We start from the raw sequence: 24045 nt of genomic DNA, 5'->3' as shown, positions 1-24045 counted from the left end.
CTCTAGTTGTAACGTATGTCTGTATGAATTTTCAGTCAATGCATCTTAAACCATTAAACAGCTACCAGACCTGATCTCAAAGGTTTACCTCTTCATAACTTTTACCAGAAAGCTGTCAAAATGTTCATCTCGACCTAAACACATACTTCACTGCTACTCGCATAAACATACATACATACGTATACATACACACACATACAGTATAGTGAATATATATAACACCCAAACTATACTTAAATATGTTTTAATGATTTATTTACTTGTGCAGAGCAGCACAAAGAAGTACGGAAAAGTTTCTCATGGGTCTATCAGTTCAGTTTTTGGATACTGTATAGCAGCGTTAGTCAGGGTGCTGGGGTGGCTCTGAAGATGGACAAAGAGGAAGTAGAGGGCTGTGGTGATTGTGTGACGTAGTTGAAGATCTTGTGGTTAAAGGCTGTATGAGGTGGAGGAGGACAGGATGAAAACCAGGAATAGTCTGTCTGGGACCAGCCTCCTCTTCATCGCTCCCCTTTATGTTTTTCTCACTTGTTCTTTTTCTTGACCTATTCTCATTGATTTCTTGCATGTTAGAGGCATGGTCTTCCTGGACTTGAGTGTCTACCCTTGACGTTGGACCATTTGTTGACTTTGCCTCATCTGCTCTCTTGCCCTTTCTACTTTGAGTATTCCTTGTTTGGATGTGACTTTTCAAGGCAAGAATATTCTTCTTCATCTTGTTTTTCTGTTGTTGCACCTCTCTCAGCTGTTTGGCATTCTCTCTTTCTTCATTACTGAAGACTCCGTTCTGTTCCAATAACTCCTTCTTGTGATTTTCTTCAACGTCTTGAAGCTGGTGCTGCAGTTTGGTCTCTCTCGTGCTAACCTTGTGCAGTTCCTCTAAGAATTTATGGCTGTTCTGTTCAGCTTATGTGAGCTGGGACTTCAGCCAGGTCTCTCTGTCCACAAAGCCCTGCAGATTCTCCATTTGGCTTAGAAAACCTTTTTCCAGGGTGGTAAAAGTAGACATGAGAATGTCCTTGACATTATTGGACATTGGCATTTCCTCTTCTCTCTCCTGTTTTTCTTCAACTAATTTGTTCATGTAGGTCACAGTCTGTTCTACTGACCTGTATAAACCACCACAATTTTGGAAGCTTTAGTTTGCACGTCCAAGTGTTTCTTGAGGAACTGTATTTCTGCCCTCTGCTTTTTATTCTTATACCACATATTGCTGTTTTTTGCCCTGAGGAATTTGATTTTGTTAACTGCCCTCAGAGTCCATCGACGTGTTGGCATTCCTTGAATTTTTAAATTGAACTGAATTACCTTTATTGGATTTTGTTGCACGTAGAATTTTATTTGTATTTTCTGAACAATGGAAAAACAATCTAATGTAATCTTACCTCAAGATTTTTTTCATGTGAAAAGGCAACTTGTAGAGCTGAGATCTTTTTATTTGTTGCTCTTGAGAAATCACAAAGTATTTACCAGCTATCAAAGTTGTATAAAATTTAATTATGTTTCCATTGAGATAAAATACGTTTCCTGAAACCCACTGAAATTGCTCTTAAAATACATGCAAAAATTGTTGCCACAACAAATTTTATTTGGGCTTAGAATTATCAAAAGAAGCCACCTTAAAAGTCCAAAGTCATGGTTTAAAGTCCTACATATACAATGAGGAAAATAAGTATTTAAACACCCTGCAAGTTCTCCCACTTAGAAATCATGGAGATGTCTGCAAGTTTCATCTTAGGTGCATGTCCACTGTGAGAGACATAATCTAAAAAAAAAAAAAAAATCTGGAAATCACGATGTATGATTTTTTAAAATAATTTGTGTGTTACTGCTGCAAATAAGTATTTGAACACCTGTGAAAATCAATGTTAATATTTGGTACAGTAGCCTTTCTTTGCAGTTACACAGGTCAACCGTTTCCTGTAGATTTTCACCAGGTTTGCACACACTGCAGCAGAGATTTTGGCCCATTCCTCCACACAGATCTTCTCTAGATCAGCCAGGTTTCTGGGCTGTCACTGAGAAACACTGAGTTTGAGCTCTCTCCAAAGATTTTCTATAGGATTTAGGTCTGGAGACCGACTAGGCCACTCCAGAACCTTGATATGCTTCTTACGGAGCCACTCCTTGGTTCTCCTGGCTGTGTGCTTCGGGTCATAGTCATGTTTGAAAACCCAGCCACGACCCATCTTCAATGCTCTGACTGAGGGAAGGAGATTGTTCCCCAAAATCTCACAATCCATGGCCCCGGTCATCCTCTCCTTAATACAGTGCAGTCATCCTGTCCCATGTGCAGAAAAACACCACCAAAGCATGATGCTTCCATCCCCATGCTTCACAGTAGGGATGGTGTTTTTGGGATGGTACTCATCATTCTTCGTCCTCCAATCACGGCGAGTGGAATTAAGACCAAAAAGTTCTATTTTGGTTTCATCTGACCACAGAACTTTCTCCCATGACTCCTCTGGATCATCCAAATGGTCATGGGCAAACTTCAGACGGGCCTAGACGTGTGCTGATTTAAGCAGGGGAACCTTCCGTGCCATGCATGACTTTAAACTATGACGTCTTAGTGTATTACCCACAGTAACCATGGAAACAGTGGTGCCAGCTCTCTTCAGGTCATTGACCAGCTCCTCCCGTGTAGTTCTTGGCTGATTCCTCACCTTTCTTAGGATCATTGATACGCCACGAGGTGAGATCTTGCATGAAGCCCCAGTCAGAGGGAGATGGACAGTCATGTTTAGCTTCTTCCGTTTTCTAGTAACTGCTCCAACAGTTGATCTTTTGTCACCAAGCTGCTTGGCAATTGCCCCGTAGCCCTTTCCAGCCTTGTGGAGGTCTACAATGTTGTCTCTATTGTCTTTGGACAGCTCTTTGGTCTTAGCCATGTTAGTAGTTGGAGTTGTACTGATTGTGTGGGGTGGACAGGTGTCTTTATGCAGCTACCGACCTCAAACAGGTGCTTCTAATTTAGAATAATAAGTGGAGTGGAGGTGGACTTTTTAGAGGCGGACTAACAGGTCTTTGAGGACCAGAATTGTTGCTGATTGACAGGTGTTCAAATACTTATTTGCAGCAGTAACACACAAATAAATTATTAAAAAATCATACATTGTGATTTACAGATTTTTTTTTTTAGATTATGTCTCTCACAGTGGACATGCACCTAAGATGAAAATTTCACACCCCTCCATGATTTCTAAGTGGGAGAACTTGCAAAGTCGCAGGGTGTTCATATACTTCATTTTCCTCACTGTATGTTCTATCAAATTAAGTACAAAAGTCTAGATGGTGACATTTTCTGAAGTTACTGACCAACAGTAGACATTTAAAATCTAACCCAGCGACACAAAACACAAGATCCCATAAATTAGACTCCCAAGTATAGATTTTAATCAAACTACTTCTCAGATTCATTCCTTTGGCAGCTGTTGAAACATAATGTTGAAGATTGCTTAAATTCTGTAAAACAAATGGTTCATTCACCAAATAAGAACATTTTGACTTTCTAATCATTCACAATGTTGGTCTAAATTTCTGAATTGAATATAAACAATTTGACAAATTTCCAGGAACCAATTCCAATGAGCTATATTTGTTAAAATTGTATTCACATTTCAACTACATAAAAAACAACTATTGATGTTACAATAATACAATTGTTATTCCAACATTTGGGCAATTTACTACTGAGGAACATGCATTTTTTTTTAGATGTCAGATGAGTTTCAGTTTGTCCTGATTCAATTGGTCATTACAAAAGCATGTCTAGCAAACTTTTAAATATATTTATTTTTAAAGATTTCTTTTGAGCTTTTGGTTTTAACCTGGAAAGATAGTGAGTTTTTTTTTTTTTTTTTTACTATTGCAAATATTAGGTTATTTGTGGGGGAGTGGTGGCGCAGAGTTAGAGGAGGCGAGCCTGTGATCGGAAGAATGCCAGTCGGACTCCCTAGACCATCCATCCATCTATCCATGGATAGATCCATGCGTGGGTCACTGGTGCACATGTCCAGCCATCACTGTGCAATAGGTGGGGGACACCCCGCAAGTCCATAACAAGTCAATGGTTGCAAGTCCATAACATGGACACATTGAGGCAAACAACCATTCACTCTCTCACTTACACCTCGTGGCCATTTAGTTACCAGTCAGTCTAACATGCATGTTTTCGGTCTATGGGAGGAAACCAGAGTACCTGGAGAAAACCCACGCATGCACAGAGAGAACATGCAAACTTTGCCAAGAAAGGTCCCTGGCCGGGATTTAAACTGAGATGACCTGCTCGCTGAGAGGCAGCAGCTCTACCAACTGCGCCATCGTGCCTTCCCTCCCCAGACCAACAACATCAAAATGTGAGTGGGAAAGGTGAAACACCCACAAACGGGTGAAAACCAAAAAGGTGAAACACCTCTCCACCCTCGTTTGCCCCACTCTGGGCCCTTGAGCAAAGCCCTTAATCCCAACCTTCTGCTCCCCCAGGTGCCCAAGAGGGCCCACAGCCCACAGAGGGCTGTGGTAGCTCAGTGGTCTGTGGTTGCGTCAGGAAGGGCATCCAGTGTAAACACAAAAGAAAAGTCTTCGTACGAGTCAGTTCACTGTGGCACCCCGGGAAGAAAGGAGCAACTGAAAGAAGGATTAAAAAAAATCAGCAATTGTCACTGGTTCAGCACACCATTTTGCGCCTGCTTGTATTAAGCTGTAACATTTTTTTCCTTTGAAATCAGTGCTTCAGCTTTGTAAGTGTAGTAATCAATTCGGAGGGGAAAATGGGCAAAAATCACACATGGAAGCCAGAAAAAGGAAATAAAAACATGGATGGTTTTTAAGATAGACTTGGCAGAATAATGGCCATTATCACAATGTTATTTGCAGTACTGATTAAATACCTGTGCATGACAACATTTGGCACAACTGTCCCAAAAGGTATCAGGAATGTAGTTGTGCGCATACTGGAAAGGGAGGGCTCAATATTTTCATTCATATCGACAAACCAAATAATACCTATCTACCAATCAGTCACTCATCAGACTACTTACTAGCTCACCAACAGACCGACCAGCTGACTGACTGACCAATTGAACATTTTAACAACCAGTCAGTCATCCAATCAATTAATTGGTTAAACAACCCCCAACAATGGAAATTGTTTGTGCAGCTGTCCTAAAACTTAGCAGGAATGTAGTCATGTGCATACTGGCAAGATTTGGGTCAATATTTCCATCCAAACCAACCTACCAACCCTTTATTCTTCAATCAGCCAACTGATTGACTGACCAGTCAACCAACAAGTTGACCAATAGACAGACCAGTTGATTGACTGACTGACCAGTCAACCAATCCACCAGCTCGTCGACCAACCAATCCACCAACCAGCTGTTCTTGTATGATTCAGCCATCCATGCATCCTTCCTGGCATCCATCCTCTTTGTTCACAAAAACATAATCCACAAATGTTCTTTAACTACAATAAGGTTTGATAATCTCATGTTTATCATATTGTTCATCTTCAGGCTCAGCTCAGAGAGCTCCAGCAGGCTGCTGAAGATCTACAGATCAAGTTAGAGGACCACAGGAAGAGGAAACATGAGGCTGACCGACTCAAAGAGCAAACAATAAAGTTCATAGAAGAAGGGAATAAAGGTAAGAAGCCATTCTGCTTTTAGGGTCCATTTAAAGACATTAGCTCTTTCCAAAGAATTGTTTCAGTTTAGGTATTTAGGGCAGCGTTTTGGCTACAATGCAGCTTCTGTTTCATTCCTGCTCTGCTTAGATTGAGCAAAATTCAGCAGGTCATAACAACTCTGGTCAGACGGTAGAACATCACAAAAAAACGGGAAAGGGTAAGTGCAAATTCCTTTGCAGTTGAAATTAATTGAGTTGGAGGGAGGGCTGCTGAGCTGTAGCAGAATGCGTTCCCAGAGCTCTACTTTTCTGTCCCTCAAACCTTCAGAGAGAAGTTGCATATGAGTTGCAGGAAAATTCCCTTATCGTTCCAAGCACAAGCTGGCTTGGCATTTAAGTGACGTTCTGACTTTTACATGTGGGTGTTCAGTAAGTTGTGAGAACAGATAGCAAATGCCCTGAAGGATTTTACTCTCACTAAATGCATGTACAGAATATTATAGTAAGTGATGACCACATTCTTTAAGGAATAAAGGGGAAATGTAATACAAAAGCTATACATTTTTAGCTTTATGGGGATATTTGTTTTTCTTGTACATAGGGCTGCCACGAAAACAAATTTTGCTGGGCGATTGTCTCAGAAATTATTGCGATAAATGATAATATTGTTCGAAATTTGACAATAATTAGTAATGATTGTCAAATTTAAGAAGAATTGTTGGTGATTTTTGTGTGTAGTACCGTTTTTAACCACTGGATGGCAGTATAAGACTGTTTGAACCAAAGGATGGATAGTGAGGGAGTGAGCAGCATGTCTCTTTAAGGAAAATGAGAGGGAGGCCCCTTTGTGACATGGGCTGTCTCTTTTTCCTGTTTTTCGGTTCTCCAATTGGTGGACACTCCGTTTGATTTGAGCTTTTTAGCATAGCATTTTTCACACAAAGCTTTTAATAATAATAATAAAAAAAAAATCGGTAAACAAGTTCTCAGCTTCTTTTTTCAGAGAAAAACGACTTTTCAGACGAAGGCACGGGTTTCAACCGTGAATTTTGGAGCTTCGACAAGACGGAGGTTTTTCTCCAAGGTCGGCCTGTTAGCTTAGCTCGTAGCTTAGCTTCTCAGCTCAGCTGCTTTAAATTGATCCAAAAATGCGATTTTGGACGGTTAAATGGATTTTAAAGAGAACAGAGAAAGGGAGGGGTCAGTGAAGAGCACCGGAGTTGAGTCTTTTTGTCATCCTGTGTTTTCAGTAGAAAGAGAGAGACATTAAGAAACAATAAAGCCGATAAATGAAAATGAGGTTGATAATTTTCATTTATCGTATAATTAATTGATTTATTGTTTATTGCGACAGGCCTACGTGTACACTCACATTCTGTCGGCTTTTCAATATATCAGACAGCATTAAAGAAGACTGCTCAAGATTTTTCTCTACTTCTCTGATGTTGCTGACTTTCTGTTATTGTTTGAATTGCAGAAAAGTTCATTTGACTGTCCGTTTCTTTGGGCAGCATGCATCCATCATGTTTTCTTCTGTGCAAGCTGAGCCGAGGTTTGCTGGCTGACACAAATGTGACCCCCTCTTTCCTTAGCCTGTTTATTTTTTTTATTTTTTTTTACTTCCATTACATCTCATCTTCAGGGTGTAACACGCATCCGTGTGGTCGAGTTAGCTTGTTAATGTCGGCCTTCCACTCATAGTTTCATCATGTAACTCAAATGTTAGTGTATGTGCATGTGTGTGTAAAACCAAGGAAGTTTTTTTTACCCTACCAGCAGTAAGTAAGTAAGCAGTTAATATAGTTCTCAAAATTGCAAGGCATTAATCAAGACTGACCAAAGACTTACCTTTTACCAAACTTCATTTTTATTTCTTGTTGACACAGCCGGTTTGAGATTCTGATCATATAATCCTGAGCAAAAATAGCACTATTTTGCAGGATTAAAAATATCTAAATACAATTACTACCATCCCTTAAAAGAATGCATATTTCAGCTGTGTTTTATTATGCTAGAGTAACTAAAAGAGCAATGTTGTTATAGGAGCTTTGTTAAATCCTTGAAACAAACAAAAGCATTTTTAACCCTCTTTTGTGAGATATCATGGTCAAAGTATGTGTTGTTCACAACTCTAAGCTTTGAGTACACATCATTTTACCTTAATGTGTGTAACCTTGACTGAATTACAGCCTTTTTTGTCCCCTAGACAAAAATGGACGGACGGACAGAGGACAAAAATAACCGTTTTCCAATCGACTTCCCTTTTGGTGTGCCGCTTCATCTAGGCATAAGAAAGGTTGCATCAAAAATTGGGTTGCCATGTCAAAATCCAAAATGGTTACCACTATATATTTATGTAAGATGGTCACCTCCATCATTTGAGGCTGAAGAATATTGTACCAGTGTTTCCCGTACATGCAGGGCGCTCATCTCTTCCGCAAATTTTTTTTCTTGGGGGGCCACGGCTCGAGAGCATGAGGGAATCGGACCACTACGTCTAGCTTTGTAGCTAGCGCATCTGTATTGTGTGCCTCTAGCTTAGCGCTACGTCAGTGTCGGCAGTTTTCGACAATGGGGTGGGGGTGTTTCGGTTTAGTAGGTAGGGTGCTTGGTTCTGTTGACAGGGCGGGGTGCCCTGCTTGTATAATGATATATAATGTAAGGGAAATACTGTTGTATGGTGGCCAAGGCCACCAATGGCTACCCTCTAGCTTCATCATTGCACACAGTAGTGGATAAAATTGCTCCCTCTGCTTGGGCAAGCAAAATAAAATAAAATATAAATCTATCTCTGTTTTTAGTCAGTGTAGCTGCTGCCCACTTGACTATCTTGTACCAAAACATTAAGGGTTACTTGTGTTCCCTGTTCAATTCCTGTCCAGAATAACAGTGTCTTGTCATCATAAATTTACAAAAAACATAAGATGAGCCTAAACCGTTAAGATACCCTATACAGTAATTTATTTTGTTGGTCTGATCACCTTCTGGTAAACACACATTATAAGTGTCCTGTTATATAAAAAAAACATAAAGAAAAGTTATCTGCAAGGACTCTTGTAAGTCTAGGTTGAGCTGCAATGAGTTATCAGTGGTGCACAGGGCCGTCTGGACATGGATTGTTTCGAGTGTGTCACTTTGTCACCTTAATAGATCGTGTTAAAGTAGGAATGAAAAGCCAGAGGAACAAGAAGCTGAACCTGCACAGTAGAACCGAACAGTCTCTCTCCTCACGGCTGCTGGCACTCAGACGTGTCTCCAGGGCTTCACGCGCAGTTATTGAGATGTTTAAAAGGACCAGGTTATTTGTACCCTCAAAGAAAATTAGTTTCTTGCAGCGCGATGTGTGGTACGGTGGAAAAAATAGAACTATGGAGAGCTGGGGATATTAGACCTGACAGAAAAGCAATCAAAGTTCTTTTTTTTTTTTTTCCTTTAGTATGCGGTACATACATTTTACAGGTTTCTAAAAGAACTATACTTGCCATGTATACGGTAATTCTTTTAGTTGATCTAAGGAACTCCAGTCACAATTCAGCACAAGAACACAAGTTTATTAGGTGACAAAATGCAAACCCTTGTTTATAGAAATATCCAACTGAGCTATAATATTCACATTTATTAAACAAGTAGCTCTTCCTCAAATTCTGCAAAGCATGCTGGGAGATTAGAAGTAAATCCTCAATGGGCACCAAACACTTTGTTCTTCTCAGCTAATGAGAATAATGCGGATCTGTGGGTTCATGTTGGGGTCATTCTTTAATATTTGTTTGATATTCCTACAGGGCCATAGTGTTTACATTTTTTTATTATTTCTATAATCTAAAATGCAGAATTGCACAGTTTCCAAGTTTATCCGCAGTTTAAGGGAATTTCCTGTGGATAACATGGTTCCCTCCACTCGCCTGGATCTGTCACTCTACACCTCCTCGAACAAGAAGGGAAAGGCCGACGTCTTTTCTTTACACTGCAACTCCTACCCACTTTAATATCTCACACCAAAAACTTTAAAGTTTACTTGCTTTCCCTGTTCAATTCCAGCCCTTATCAGCTACAAACGTTTACTATTCAAATCCTTCAGCTACGAGGAACATCGGAATGCTGCTTGTTTAATAATAGTATTCATATTTTTTTTATTTATACATGCACAACTATTCAAAGTCAAATCTGATACTAGAGCTACATCTCTTTCAAAAGACCGTGGAGAAAACCACTGGTTACAGATCCCCCAAAAATCACAAACTTTAATTTTCACCTATGACTGGTGTATTTTTATAGCTCGCCACTCATAGCAGGTGTTGGTTTATTAGCAAAATATCTCATAAACCACTCAATAGATTTGAATGAAAACATGTCAAAAAGTAATCAAAGATTGACTGATTGACTTTAAGGGCCAACTCGTGACAACCTACTGGCTTTAGGAAACATAAAATAGCTAATATTCAGTCATTTTTACAGATATTGAGCTAAAATTTGGACTCCTTTTCATCACTTTGAGTTCTTCACAATTGCATCATCTTTGACTGTTAATCGAAACTCCCTGTTTGTTAGTAAAATATCTCATGAACCATTGGATAGATTTCAATAAAACTTTCAGAAAGGTACCATTGACTGTCCATCTAAAACCCATTACAATATGGAGCCAACCCAGTCAACATTGGTCCACACAATAATGGCTATAACCTAGTAAATTGTAAAAAATATTTAGGTAAATTTGATGCAGTAGTAGCCGAGAGTCATCCTTAATCCACACCTCGTGCGCCATCACTTCATGAGATTTTATAATGGAAGAGATTAGGCATAAAAAGGTTGCAGCTGTAATAAGGCTATAATTCTGGGCCTTTAATTTGTGTCTGCAAAGCTTGTTTTCTGACCTCATGCCTTTGAATTTCCTTCATTTAATGCAGAAGTGGGCAACATTTTTTTCCAAAGGGCTACATTAAGACGTTTAAAGCAATCAAATGGCCGCATAAAGAATCTTAAAATAAATGTTTTTTATGACAGATAATCTAGAATAGTTTTTAAAAGGCTTTTTCTTATTGTAACATAGTTAACATGCTTTATACAACCTGTCTTTTCCATATCTTTTAAGAATATAAGACATATTCTGTAAATTGGGTCTTGTGACAATATGTTGTACATGTTAGCTTATCATGTTAAACATGTTAACTTAACATGTTATGTACTATAGCTTAACATGTTATACACGTTAGCTATCATGTTATATGCTTTAGCTTAACATGTTATACACGTTATTAGCTATCATGTTATACGTTAGCTTAACATGTTATACATGTTAGCTATCATGTTATATGCTTTATCTTAGCATGTTATACACGTTAGTTTAACATGTTATACACATTAGCTTAACATGTTATACATGTTAGTTTAACATGTTATACACATTAGCTTAACATGTTATATACATTACCACCACATGTACCACATAAGGTGCGAATGACAATAAAGAAATTCTGACTCTGACTGACTCTGACATTAGCTATCATGTTATAGGCTTTAGCTTAACATGTTATACACATTAGCTATCATGTTATAGGCTTTAGCTTAACATGTTATACACATTAGCTGTCATGTTATACGCTTTATCTTAACATGTTATACATGTTAGCTATCATGTTATATGCTTTATCTTAACATGTTGTACATGTTAGCTTAACATGTTATACACATTAGCTTAACATGTTATACACATTAGCTTAACATGTTATACACTTTAGCTTAACATGTTATACACATTAGCTATCATGTTATATGCTTTAGCTTATCATGTTATACACATTAGCTATCATGTTATATGCTTTAGCTTATCATGTTATACACATTAGTTATCATGTTATACACTTTATCTTAACATGTTATACACGTTAGCTTAACATGTTATACACATTAGCTATCATGCTATACACTTTATCTTAACATGTTATACATGTTAGCTTAACATGTTATACACATTAGCTTAACATGTTATACACATTAGCTATCATGCTATACACTTTATCTTAACATGTTATACATGTTAGCTTAACATGTTATACATGTTAGCCATCATGTTATACGCTTTAGGTTAACATGTTATACACATTAGCTATCATGTTGTATGCTTTATCTTAACATATTTAACATGTTAAGCTAACGGGTATTACACGTTAGCTATCATGTTATATGCTTTAGCTTAACACGTACACATTAGCTTAACATGTTGTACATGTTAGCTTATCGTGTTCTACATGTTAGCTTATGGTATGGTATGAAGTTTATTCATTTTAAAAAAGTACAAAACAATTCCATAACAATATAAAAAAAGATACAAAAGATTTAAAATGAAAGGCAGCAGAAAGAAAAAAAAAATCTTATTATATCTGCCCCTTTTTTCAAACAATTATTTCAATCACAATAATTTTCAAGTAACAGAACAAAATGAATAACTCTTTCTAATTTTTCTAATTCTAATACAAAACACACACTAAGCTACTTCATATATATCGTCTTATCGTCTTATACATATTAGCTTAACATGTTATACATGTTAACGTGTAACATGTTAAGCTAACGTGTATATTATGTAATCTTATCATGTTATACATGTTGGTGGAAATATGCAAAACAAACTTGTATGTTTGTTTCTAAGCCATTAAGGTTCAGTCTAGTTTTGGAAACACTATGACTTAAAAAATGTTTTTAAAGCGTTTCACATGAGATGTTTAATTTTAATTTCCTTAAATCTCATGGATAAATTGCTGTATTTTTTATCAAAATGTTTTTTTTTTGTATAAGTTTTTTATTTTATTTTATTTTTTTAACTAAGGATATTGGGGACCTGATGGAGATGGTCCAAGGGGCACTTTTGGCCTTCCGGCCTTAAGTTGCCCACATTTGTTTTAATGCATTTTAGAGTTAAATCCAGATTACCGGTAATTAGATATAATTATTTAGATTTTTGCGTCATGAACGTACTGGAGCTTCCTGGCATCTCAGTTCAGTATTTGTGCCAACTGCTCTTCATCAGATTGGGCTGTGTAAAATTACTCATAAAATGAGTCGCCACCATGTGGGGCAGGCTCTGCGAGACTGGCTCGGCAACTGTAATCACAGCTGTATAAACAAACGCAAACTGCTAACTTACTTATTTTTAACACTCTTCTTGCTCCTTGGTGCTCTGTGAATGCGATGCACTGTCTGAGTCACTCTGCTGCAGCAAAGCCCCTCATCATTAAACGTGACATTTAAGGTAAACCACTTATTTTCAGAGTTTTTCCTCCATATTTAAGCTATCAGTTCTGCTCCTTAAACTAAAAGCTTGGTGTTGCACATGTAGCGTTTTGATCTGTTTTTATTTCTTCCTTTTTTTTTTTTCTCTAAAAAATGTTATTTTCTTCTCTCAAATATTGCTTCTAGTATATAAAAGATGGCAAAATACACGTTTTCTTTTGAGTTAGAGTGCAGAGAGAAAGAAAACCGTATCTGAGTGGATAACATTGTCTGTAGGGTAGCCATAGATCTGCAGACTCCTGCTGATATGTTCCATTTTCTCTGTTCTCGATGTGCCTCTCTATTTTACGAGTGCGCTCTGATATCACCAGGGCAACATGGGTGGATGACTGATGGTGTCCATTAGTAAACATAGCCTCCTATATGTGCCATCGGCCTAAAGAGCCAACGTCTTCAACCTACTCCTTTTTATTTTTTTATTTATTTTCCTTTTACCTTTTTACCTCCCCCTTCCTCCACCTGCTCAATTTTTTTTGTCCCTCTGCCCTCCCTCTTCCATCTATCCTCCTTACGGTTGTTTTTCAAAGCTGTGGCTTTGCAGTCAAAAGAGGGATGAGACCATCTCTCTTCCTCTGTACGCACACTCATTTTTTTTTTTTTTCTTACTCAAAGTTGAGGGGGCTGAGAATATCGAGCATTAGGTGAGGAATAAAGAGCCATTCGAACAAACGAAAGGGTCGCTAACTAATATGACAGATGCTGTGTATTGATGAATAATATTAGTGAATTTTCTTTTTTTGTCTTTTAGTCAACAGTAGAGGGACAGAATCTGGCCTTTTTATTGACATGTTGAGTCATCATGTTAGGAGGTTGCACTTTTAAAACCTTTGAATCCTAAAGGCATGCCCTTCAATTCAAATTATTTAAATAGCACAAAGTCAGAAGAAGTCGAAGACAGAAGTCATCTCAGGGCACTGAACAGAAACATTCATATAAAGTAGTCCCTCGTTTATCGTGGGGGATCCGTACCCTGAAGCCCCGCGATAAGGGAAAAACCGCGAAGTCGGAATAGTAGTACAAGTAGTAAGTAGTATTTTGTTTTAGTATTTATATAAATATTAAGGCGTTTTAAACCCTTCCCACACTCTTGCAATATTCTAAACAATGTTTCTATAATGTTTCAATGTTTCTATGCTCTAGAAGAATGTCATGATTTCAGCTCTCTGCCTCGTCTACTCTTTGCCACCTGCATGCGCCCTTGGCCACGCCCACTTCTCCGCTCTGCACGGAGAACAGCTGATCAGCTGCAGCAGGAAGTTTATCCTGCAGTGTGGGCTGCACACAGGTGCAGCCGGTGCTAAATAATGTAAAATAATTATTTTTAAATACAATTCCATGCCAATCGTGCAGCTCATCCATCAATCAGCCAATTGTGTGTCGTGTCCATCTTATTTTGAAAAACCGCAACGGAGCGAGGCTGCGATTGAACCGCAAAGTAGCGAGTGACTACTGTATATTAAAAAAATAAGTTCATGTTATTTATCTGAGGAGCAGACTGCTTTGAATTCACTGACTCATCTTCAGCAAGCACGAAGGCGACAGTGGAAAGGAAAAACTCCCTGATGAGGAAGAAACCTTTAGCAGAACCAGGCTCAGGACAAACGGTCACCTGCTTCGACCGGCTGGGTTTGAGAGGAACAGATACACAATGGCAGGTCAAGAATCACATGTTGAGATAGAAATATTAAAAAATGAAATCTATTCAATTTTTTTCAATTCATTTTAGGAAATTAGATCAATTTGTCCTCTAGTAGTCTAAGCTTATAGCAGCATAACAAGCCAACCCTAACTATAGGATTTATCAAAATGAAAGTCTTAAGTCCAGTTTTAAAACTGGACGATGTGTCAGCCTCATGGACAGAAACTGGATGTTGGTTCCACAAGAGCGGAGCCTGATAACTGAAAGATCTTCCTCCCATTCTGCTTTTGGAAACTCTATGAACCACAAGTAAGCCTGCAATCTGAGAGCGAAGTGCTTTTAGGAAAATATGGAATAATAAGGTCTGTAATATAAGATGGAGCTAGGTTGTTGTAGGTTAGAAGTAAGATTTTGAGTTCAATTCTGAATTTGACAGTTTTTTTATTGCCTGCCACCTGGAAAGGTGAGCATGTGTGCACTTGTCTGTCTGTTAGCAAAATATCTCCTGAACCACTGGCGGAATTTTCATGAAACCCAGAAAGTAATAGTTTGATAAACGTTTACAGCTGATCCAGTCTTGATGTCATTCCAATTCGAAATGGTCGCCACAGCTAGTCAACCTTAGCTAACACAAAAAATGGCTAAAATTCTTTCAGCTTTACTGATAGTGAGCTCAAATTTGGTGTGGTAGTAGCTGAGCGTCATCTTCAGCAGATGGTCTGAGCGCTAATGGAACACACGAGACCTACATTTAAAACTGGCATGCGAGGCATCGGATTTCATTGGAACGTTTAGCTGAATTTACAAAGTATGGAGTAGCTGTTTTATTTTTCTGTCTTCTCACAGCACACGCTCTAAGCTCTTCATACTGTATACCATGGGAAGAAAAGAAACAGGCTAATTTCGCAATTAGCTTTTCTGTAATTAGAACAGAAAGGTAATTGCGGCGGATGTGCAATTAGCATTATGTAAAGTGCTTAACCCCCCACCAGACTTCAGGGCCAATCGCTTTGCCCACTTTACATTCTCCGCTCAGCCAACGATTTGGGAAACGCTCTGCGCCAAACGCCCTCGAACTTCCTCCCACCGCCCCGCCCCCCTCCCACTCCCAATGAAAGAGCTTCACAAAATGAACCGGTTGGGGTCACATGCTTGCTGGCGAGGGGGGTGGGCGGGGGTGCTCAGGAAGTTTTTGCATCTCCTGTTCATCTGCCTCCGAACATGAACGGAGACGAAGGAAATCACTGTCATTCCAGCCGTTACGGCACAAAGCCTCCTGATTGCATTCTGGACTCTGACACGCTTTTTTCCCCCCACAGTGAAGGCAAATGTTCTTGCACAGCATGACTGACTCATTGCCTGATTGCCCTCTCTCCCCTCGTATTTTAAATCCAGCTTTAGCTTTGTGCACACACCCCCCACCACCACCCCTTTCCCTTTTTATCCCTAACTCTTGTTTGTATTGAAACAGATCACAGTTGATATCACTGATAGGTGATTAAGAACATCTGCATGGCTATTTAAATAAAAATATTCCTTCTTAACAAGGTTGGTGTAAAACTTCTCATCTCTTGTTTATTTCTTAGGTTTGAAGCCTCAGAATACTTCTGTAACCAGCCTTTTCCAATTACTGGACAGCGATAAAGATGGCAGGTACGTAACATCTGGATTATTTACACTCAGTCACATTTTTTGACCAATTTTAAGTACGTTTGATATTGAAACAAGACTTGGAACGCAAATAAAACTAGAGAAATTGCATTTCCTATGAAAATGTAGTGTGAATGCTTATTGCAGATGAACATGCTGGAAAACAGCTGAAATTGGCTAAAAACTTGCTGAAATGTAGCCGAAATGGAAGAGCAAGTTTAAATTAGAAGAAAGCAAAAAGAACACATATTTACTGAATTAGGTTTCAATAAGCAGAAATGAGCACAAAAATGAGAAAATTAGCAAATTAGCTAAAAAATAGGCTGAAATTGGCTACAAATTGCTGAAAAGGCAGAAAGAAGCTTAAACTACCAAAATGATGTGGACATAGCTGAACTAAACAAAATAAAAAAAGTAGAATTAGCTGAAAAGGCTAAAATTAGCATAAAACAACTAAATAGTAGCTGAAACGGCAGAAAAAACTGAAACTAGCAGACAAAAGTTGAAAGGAGTATAACAAGCTGAAATTACCATAAAGACGTTAATTAGTTTGAAAGTAGCAAAAATTACCATGAACATTTTGAAATTATCTGAAAAGGGCTGAAATTAGCTTAAAAATGCTACAAACGTAAATAATCAGAAGAAAGCAGAAAGAACAAAGGTTTGCCCAATTAGGCTGGAAGAAGCAGAAATGAGCACAAAAAGTGGAAATTTTCTGAAAAAAGCTGAAATTATATTAAAAAAATACAACAACTGTAGCTAAAAATTCGGAAGGAGGCTTAAATTACCACAAGGAAGTAGAAAGAGCACATTTTTGCTGAATTAGACGGAAAATGGTTGAAATGAATGCAAATAATGTAGAATTAGCTGAAAAGGCTAAAATTAGAATAAAAACAGCTAAAGAGTAACAGAAATAGCAGAAGAAGCTGAAACTTTCACAAATAAGCTGAAATTAGCAGAAAGAAGTTAGAAGAATCACAAAAAATGTTCTAGTTAGCAGAAATATCTTGAAAGGAGCACAAAACAGCTGAAAATAAAACCCAGCTGAAATTATGTGAAAGTAGCTGATTTTTTTTTTTAATTTGCACAAGGAAGCTGAAAGAAGCTGAACCAGAACAAAATGTGAAAGGAGCAGTAAAAGGTTGTAAACGGATCTAAAGATCTGAAGGATGTAAAATTAGCTCATTTCATTTTCTATGAGAAAAAAGTGGCAGAAAAGGCTAAATATTTCAAAAAGCTAAAGTTGCACCAATACCAAATGTCATAGCATCGTTCTCTTGAACGAGCGGAATGTTTTGAAGCATGATTTGTTGAAATGGCACAAAAATTGTGGAATGAGTAAGATGCTGATAAATGTACGGAAGAAAAATGGATCACAATAGAATGAATGCTTCATAAATATTCACACGATTGCAGAAACATTCTTTTATAAAGTTTGGTCATATTGTGTTGGCAGATGTTTTCATGTAATTGCGATTCATTGGTTTGAAGACCACTAGTGACTTTTTTTTATACTGAAATTGCTTTCTCTAAGATTCTTGTCACATTTTCTTTTAGATAATCATGAAATACTAAAGAAATTCTTAAAAAGTATATTTTCTTCCATCATAGCTTTTTATTTTTCCAGCTGTGCCTTTTTTTAAAGAATATAATACATGCGTATGAATATCTATTAAAAGAGGAAGGAGGTTGAATATTTTCAATAGATGATAAATTGTCTTAAATGAATGTCTGATTTTGTGTTATTCACCAATTTTTTGCAGTTAGGTTGGTTTTTTTTTTTGTACAAGTAATGAGAACCATTTAAAACTGTACTGAAAATAAATGGAAATGTGTTACTTGAAGGAGCTGGTGTTATTTCTATAATTGAAGCTAAGAAGATTCACATCAAATCGGCTGGAAATTTCTGACCTTTATCGTCACCAAACAGGAATTATTCAGATCTTTTGATGTGGGGTTTTGTGGAAACGTTATGAACATTTAAGATAAAAATGTCTCTTTGAACAACCTCATTTTGGAAAAACTGTTTAATTAACAGGTTGAAGAGCTAATGGCTCGTGCTACAGCTAGCCACTTTTATTTAATCAATCCAGTCAGAATTCAACTCTTATTTCTTCAAAATTAGGAACGTGAAAAAAGGTATTTATAAAATATAAGATATTCTTGGTTGATAATCGTTTTGCAGAAACACTCAAGACATCTGAACATCTTCATGCCCATCTTCACACTTCACACACCACAAAATAATCTCCATCTAGGTCTGTCGCGATAAACAATAAATCAATTAATCGCGTGATGAATGAAAATGATCAACCTAATTTACCAGCTTTATCGTTTCTTCGTGTCTCTCTCTTTCTACTGAAGACACGGCTCATCTCCGGTGCGCTTCACTGACTCCTCCCTTTCTCTTTAAAATATGTTTTAACTGTCTAAAATCACATTTTTGGATCATTAAAAGCAGCTAAGCTACAAGCTAAGCTAACAGGCCGACCTCGGGAATAAACCTTAGTCTTGTCGAGTTCCAAAATTCATGGTTCAAATCTGTGCCTTTGTGTAAAAAGATTTCTCTGCAAAAAGAAGCTGAGAACTTGTTTACTGTTTTTTTTTTTTTTTTTTTAATTAAAAGCTTTATGTGAAAATGCTATGCTAAAGAGCTCAAACCACCGAGCGTCTGCCATGTCATCGTGTCAGTCCATGTCATGTCAAGGGCCCTCCCTTCCATTTTTCTTAAAGAGACACGCTGCTCAACTTTCCATCCTTTGGTTCAAACAGTCTTATATTGCCATCAGGTGGTCAAAAAAAGGTACTGCAATCCAAACAAATCAACATTTCTTCTAAAATTTGACAATTATTGTTAAATTTCAAACAATATTATTGTTTATCGCAATAATTTCTGAGACAATTAATCGCCCAGCAAAATCTGTTATCGTGACAGACCTCTTATCACCTACTTCCGAAGGCAAAAGAGCAATTTTGTTTTTGTTTTGTATAAAAGGATGTGCAGAAGATTGTAGCCAATATCTGAAACTTACTTAACTTTGTACTGACTTAGTATTAGGGTTATACTAACTAAAGTAGCCTACTTTGCTCAACTTAACCAGCTGAGAAGCTGTGAAGTCTCAGCACCAAGTCCCATCAGCCTGAAATGACAAACTTCCAGTCATGATCAGTGTTGGATGTCGGTTCAGAAAAAGGCCTTCAAGGGAGATGTTTAAACATCTGGCAGAAAACTAGAACACACAATACCCAACAAGCTTGCCTGTCTTCACCATGGTTTTTCACTACAGCCATCTTTATCTTCACATTCCTCATTTTCCCACTACGTGCTTGTGAAAAAAAAAAAATCAATGCTGCTAAAGCTAACAGGGCGTAGTCTGCAGGAATGAAACACAGCTGGGCATAGTAAACCAAGTGTTATACAACACATGACTTTGAGGACAATAATGCTTCTGCAGCATTTTTTTAGGGGAGTGCTGTGTGCCCATTTCTACAGTTGGAAGTGTGCCAATATTCAGCCCTCCACCCCTCACAGCTCTGAAACCATCCATCCACTCTATTTCCCTCCACTCAGGGCAACTTGCCTCTTTGAACAGTGCTTAAATATGCATTAGTAAACTGAAATAATGGCAAGAATCATGCATTTCTACATACAACCATTGTCTCAATCTGTCAACCAGTGGACTAAGCAAGTTGGCTAGCTTAATCCATGTGTATGCCCCTTTTTTTTTACCATGAATACAGATCCTACTAAGATGTAAAAAACAATCTGCCAGAATGTGGGTGGCCTTTGTAAAGTCTTGTCAAGGTCTTTAGATAATTATAAAGTTCAGAGTGGGTTCCCCAGTATCTGTGCTAGAATATGATATGCTGTAGGGTGTTTTGAACATGCACAAAACCTCTGTAGCAAGGCTGGGCTGGTTTATTATGATTGCAGTGTATCGGGGGATCCCAGGGTGGAACATGATGACACCCGTATCCATGATGTGGACATTGCATGCCTGGCATGGCTTCATTGTTGAGAATTTGAAGCAGGACTGACTATGGTCTCATTTAATGAAAAACCATGATCATGACCATTAACTGTTTCTTTGAAGTCCCTGGGGAGCATAGGGTTGCAACAACACTCAACAATGGACATAGATCTGGGCAACATCTTCAGTTTATCCCACGTCAGTCCATTTTCTTCCCCTCACTCACAACATAACTTTTTTTCTAGGTCTGTTTTTGCCTTCCAACTTTTCTCTTTCCCTCTGGGTTCCAGTCAAAGGCTTGGCATGTGACATTATCACATGCTTTACACAGTGTGTGTCCTGTCCTGACCCAGTTTAGCTGTTTTATTTATTTATTTTATTATTATTATTACCTCTGGGCTGATTTACCTCTGGTCAGTTCTTTTCCTCTGATTGGAATTAAAGATCTTCTCAGGCTACCTGATGCTGAGCATATCACTAATGGATCTATTGACAAATGACTGGAGCTTGTTAGTAACTATGTTGGACAAGATTATGGAAACAGGGCCTTGTGACCATTCCCTTGTGGGCGTACAAAATAATATCATAGTGATAACATACATAAAGCATGGTATGTAAGCAGGAGACCATCTCCCTGAAAATAGCTGGGAAACACTTACAGTAGTCCCCCACTTATCGCAGGTGTTACGTTCCAGACATCCCCGTGATAAGTGAAAATTCGTGAAGTAGGGATGTTATATTGATTTTAGTATTATTTATTATTGAGTATATTTTAAGGTTTTATAAACCCTTCCCACTCTTTTGCAATGTTGTAAACTCTTTAAATGCTCTAAAAGAGCACAGCAAAAGAGTGAGTGAAACAGACGGATGCGATGGTTACTGAGTCAATCAGCGCCCGGGGGCGGATTGGCCATCAGGAGTAACGGGACATTCCCCGTAATGTCCCTACTCAGTTCAGGTTAAGGTTCGCTTTGGGTCGAGCTTGATCATTTTAAATAAACAATTCATGCCACTCACTCTGGTGTCCGCCTCTGGTATCTGCCTCACTGAAACTCCCATAGCAGTAGACAGACCCCAACCCCGTCCCCTCCTTTCTCTTTCTGAGGCTGATAGGATAGCCTCTGAAAGAGAAAGGAGGGGGTCCTTCGACGATCACTGAACGGCCAGTCCACCGGGAAACTTGTGCAATCTTATGTTGAAAACCCGTGAAAGAGTGAGTCTGCAAAAGTCGAACCGCAAATTATCGAGGGACTAATGTATTTGTATCATCAATGGCTTCACATTAAAGCCACCAAAGTTGATGCAATTCATTCACATTCAAATAGGTCATGTAGGTCACCAAAAACGTAAAAAGAGCCCTTATCTAATATATCTATCTAATATCTATATTCTATTTTATCATTTTTCCCGATTAAGGCTCTCCAGCTCAAAATATCACCCTTGATTTTGTTGCTTTTCTAATAAACCTAATGTCAAAAATGATACCTTATGTTTGCAGTTGCCAGGCAATTTGCAAACTGTATTAGCATGCATACTGCATACCCGCTTTGTGTAGAACAAAAAAAGTTATTTGTCTGCTTTTGTCCCTAATGACACTTGGCAAAACGTTACCCCATTCTTAATCTGCTTCATTGGAATTGCTAATTATCTTTAATGCAGATTCACAGATAATTATTCTCTCATTTATACTACGAGCTAATCTCATTTGTGTCCATTTAGTCACCAATAATTGCTTCGTGACAAAAACAGCAATCCTTTATTTCCTGAAAGTTTTGAATGCATTGTTAAACAAAATGAATTCTGAAAAACAACCACTTATAATCTGTACAATATGTTGAATTGTATAAACATGATGTAAATGTTTTGTATGTAGATCTTAGGCAGGTAGTACTTAAAGGTTACATGTGAGAGTTTTTGCTAACCCAAATAGCCAAACGAGGTAAATACTCCCTCAGTCATTGGTCATTAATGTAGATTCTCACCATTCTTTCATCCCAAACCTTCCTGTGCAACCACACACTGTGCCAGCTGGCAGGCAGTTGGCAACCCGGTGCAGGATTAACTGGTACGAGTATGCTGGCCTATAAATAGAGTCCACCAACTGCTTCAGGAAATGAACCATGATGGAGCCTCCCAAAGGCTCAAGAACAGGTTGTGCTTTTTATCCAGTCCCCTCTCTCAAGATTTATCACTATGCAAGTTTCCTAATATTCATTACTGCTTTTGTGAGTAAAACCTATGATGAGTGTGTAGATTGAAGCACTTATGATGCCGGGGTTTATATGCATATAAATGTGATTGGGGTCAAAGCCAGTTTTGCTTACAGCAGATTTTCCAAGCAATTTTTTTCTCTCCGCAGCCTTTTTGCTGCTTCACAATGGTGAAAGCCATTGTTTCTCTTGAGCACTTTCCCCTAGCATCGATCTTCTCTAGTGGAACAGGCTACTTGCTTTGTATGTTTGCCTGCACTTCCGCTTTTGATGCACTCCTGGGATTGATTCTGGCTATGCAGTCATTATCTCAGCTCCGTAGGGGCAGTTTAGACTTAACCTCCAGAATGAAGACACAAGCTTAGAAGAACAGCTGAAGATGAGATCTAAGTGTCGTGGGAAAAACAGTGGTGTATGCGTGTGATTTTTAATTTTTGTGTGGAATATAGTATTATGCAAAATAGACAAAAGGACGACTGGCGTGCATACAGCATTCTGCTAAAGTTATAAATCCCTGATTTCCTTATACATTTCTTTCAAGAAGCCAGACTTTGTCATCTTTTAAAGCGGTCTTTGTCAATAGTTCAGACTTTCTAATGTTCTTGTAAATATTGTATTAGGTCTTTAGCTGCTTTTTAAAAAACTTTATTTATTAGCCAGACCTTGTTCCGGAGAAGGAAAGAAAATTGGACAATTGGATACAAAAGGTGAGGTGCTAGGCTTAAAATGGCAAAGAAATGGGAACAAATTGTTATTGAGACCAGGTTCTAGTTACCCATTCAAAATTGGTTCATTGCTAAGTTTTCTGTTATGCGTTCACACAATCCTGGTTTGAAGTCCAGGAGTCTTTTTCTGTGTAAATAATCCATAGGTCACAGAACAAACAAAAACCATTCTTCTGAAATTGGTCACATATTGGATGGAAAATGAGTAAAACAATTAGCAGCCATTATTCAATGAAAACCTTCATAAAGCTCAAAGAATTATTAATCAAGTCTACCTTCAAAGATTGCAAAGAAACTAGTGCCATAAAAACAAAGTATATATCAGGGGTGTAAATCACCAGCTTTACCACGATACGATATTATATTGATTTGTTTGTATGACCATATGGTTTTTCTCGATATCACAAAGTCCGTCACGATACGATTTTGATTCTATTAGATTCACAAGTCTGCGATCGATATATTGCGATATCAAATGCCCATCTCATGTACATATAAATTAATTTACAAAAACAATTCAAATATAATTTAACCATTTTATTTCTATTACAGGCACCATGTATTTAAATAATTAAAAAAAAAATATACAAAGTTTTTCCTTAATTAATGAAAAGATAAAAATAAATGACCTGTTCAGTATAGTCTCACATTTCTCATGTTTAAGTGCATTTTTTTAAACCAGTTAACGTAAAAGTGCCCTGATTACCTTTCAATTATAAAGAAACAAAAATAGATATCGAGCTTACATAACATGACTATCAATGCCGTGTTTCTTCTTCAGGTGAACGGCCAAATTAGTTGTTTCCCGAGTATTTGAACTCAACACTGGCACCTGTTGCACACGACGTGAGTTTTGTCTGTTGAGCCGTCCTTCTGTTGAAATCCAAAATATTTCCACAGTGTTGATTTAAATCCAGCAGGAGAGTGAATTTCAT

The 24045-nt window shown here is 38.0% G+C and overlaps 1 protein-coding gene across 1 annotated transcript in view; it reads left to right on the top strand.

Moving 5' to 3' along the window:
* The window catches only part of LOC119427084 (glucosidase 2 subunit beta), a gene marked incomplete in the record, with an annotated part of 251558 nt that overhangs the window by 25743 nt on the left and 201770 nt on the right, over positions 1 to 24045 (top strand). Inside the window, 2 exon segments of the mRNA XM_037695033.1 lie at positions 5517 to 5646; positions 16141 to 16207. Of these exon segments, the coding sequence (XP_037550961.1) occupies positions 5517 to 5646; positions 16141 to 16207 (197 nt within the window).

Source organism: Nematolebias whitei, chromosome 1, assembly GCF_014905685.2.
Source record: "Nematolebias whitei isolate Nwh7 chromosome 1, NemWhi1, whole genome shotgun sequence".
NCBI lineage: Eukaryota > Metazoa > Chordata > Actinopteri > Cyprinodontiformes > Rivulidae > Nematolebias > Nematolebias whitei.
Note: the sequence above shows the minus strand (reverse complement) of the source record. Positions and strands in the feature narration are given on the sequence as shown.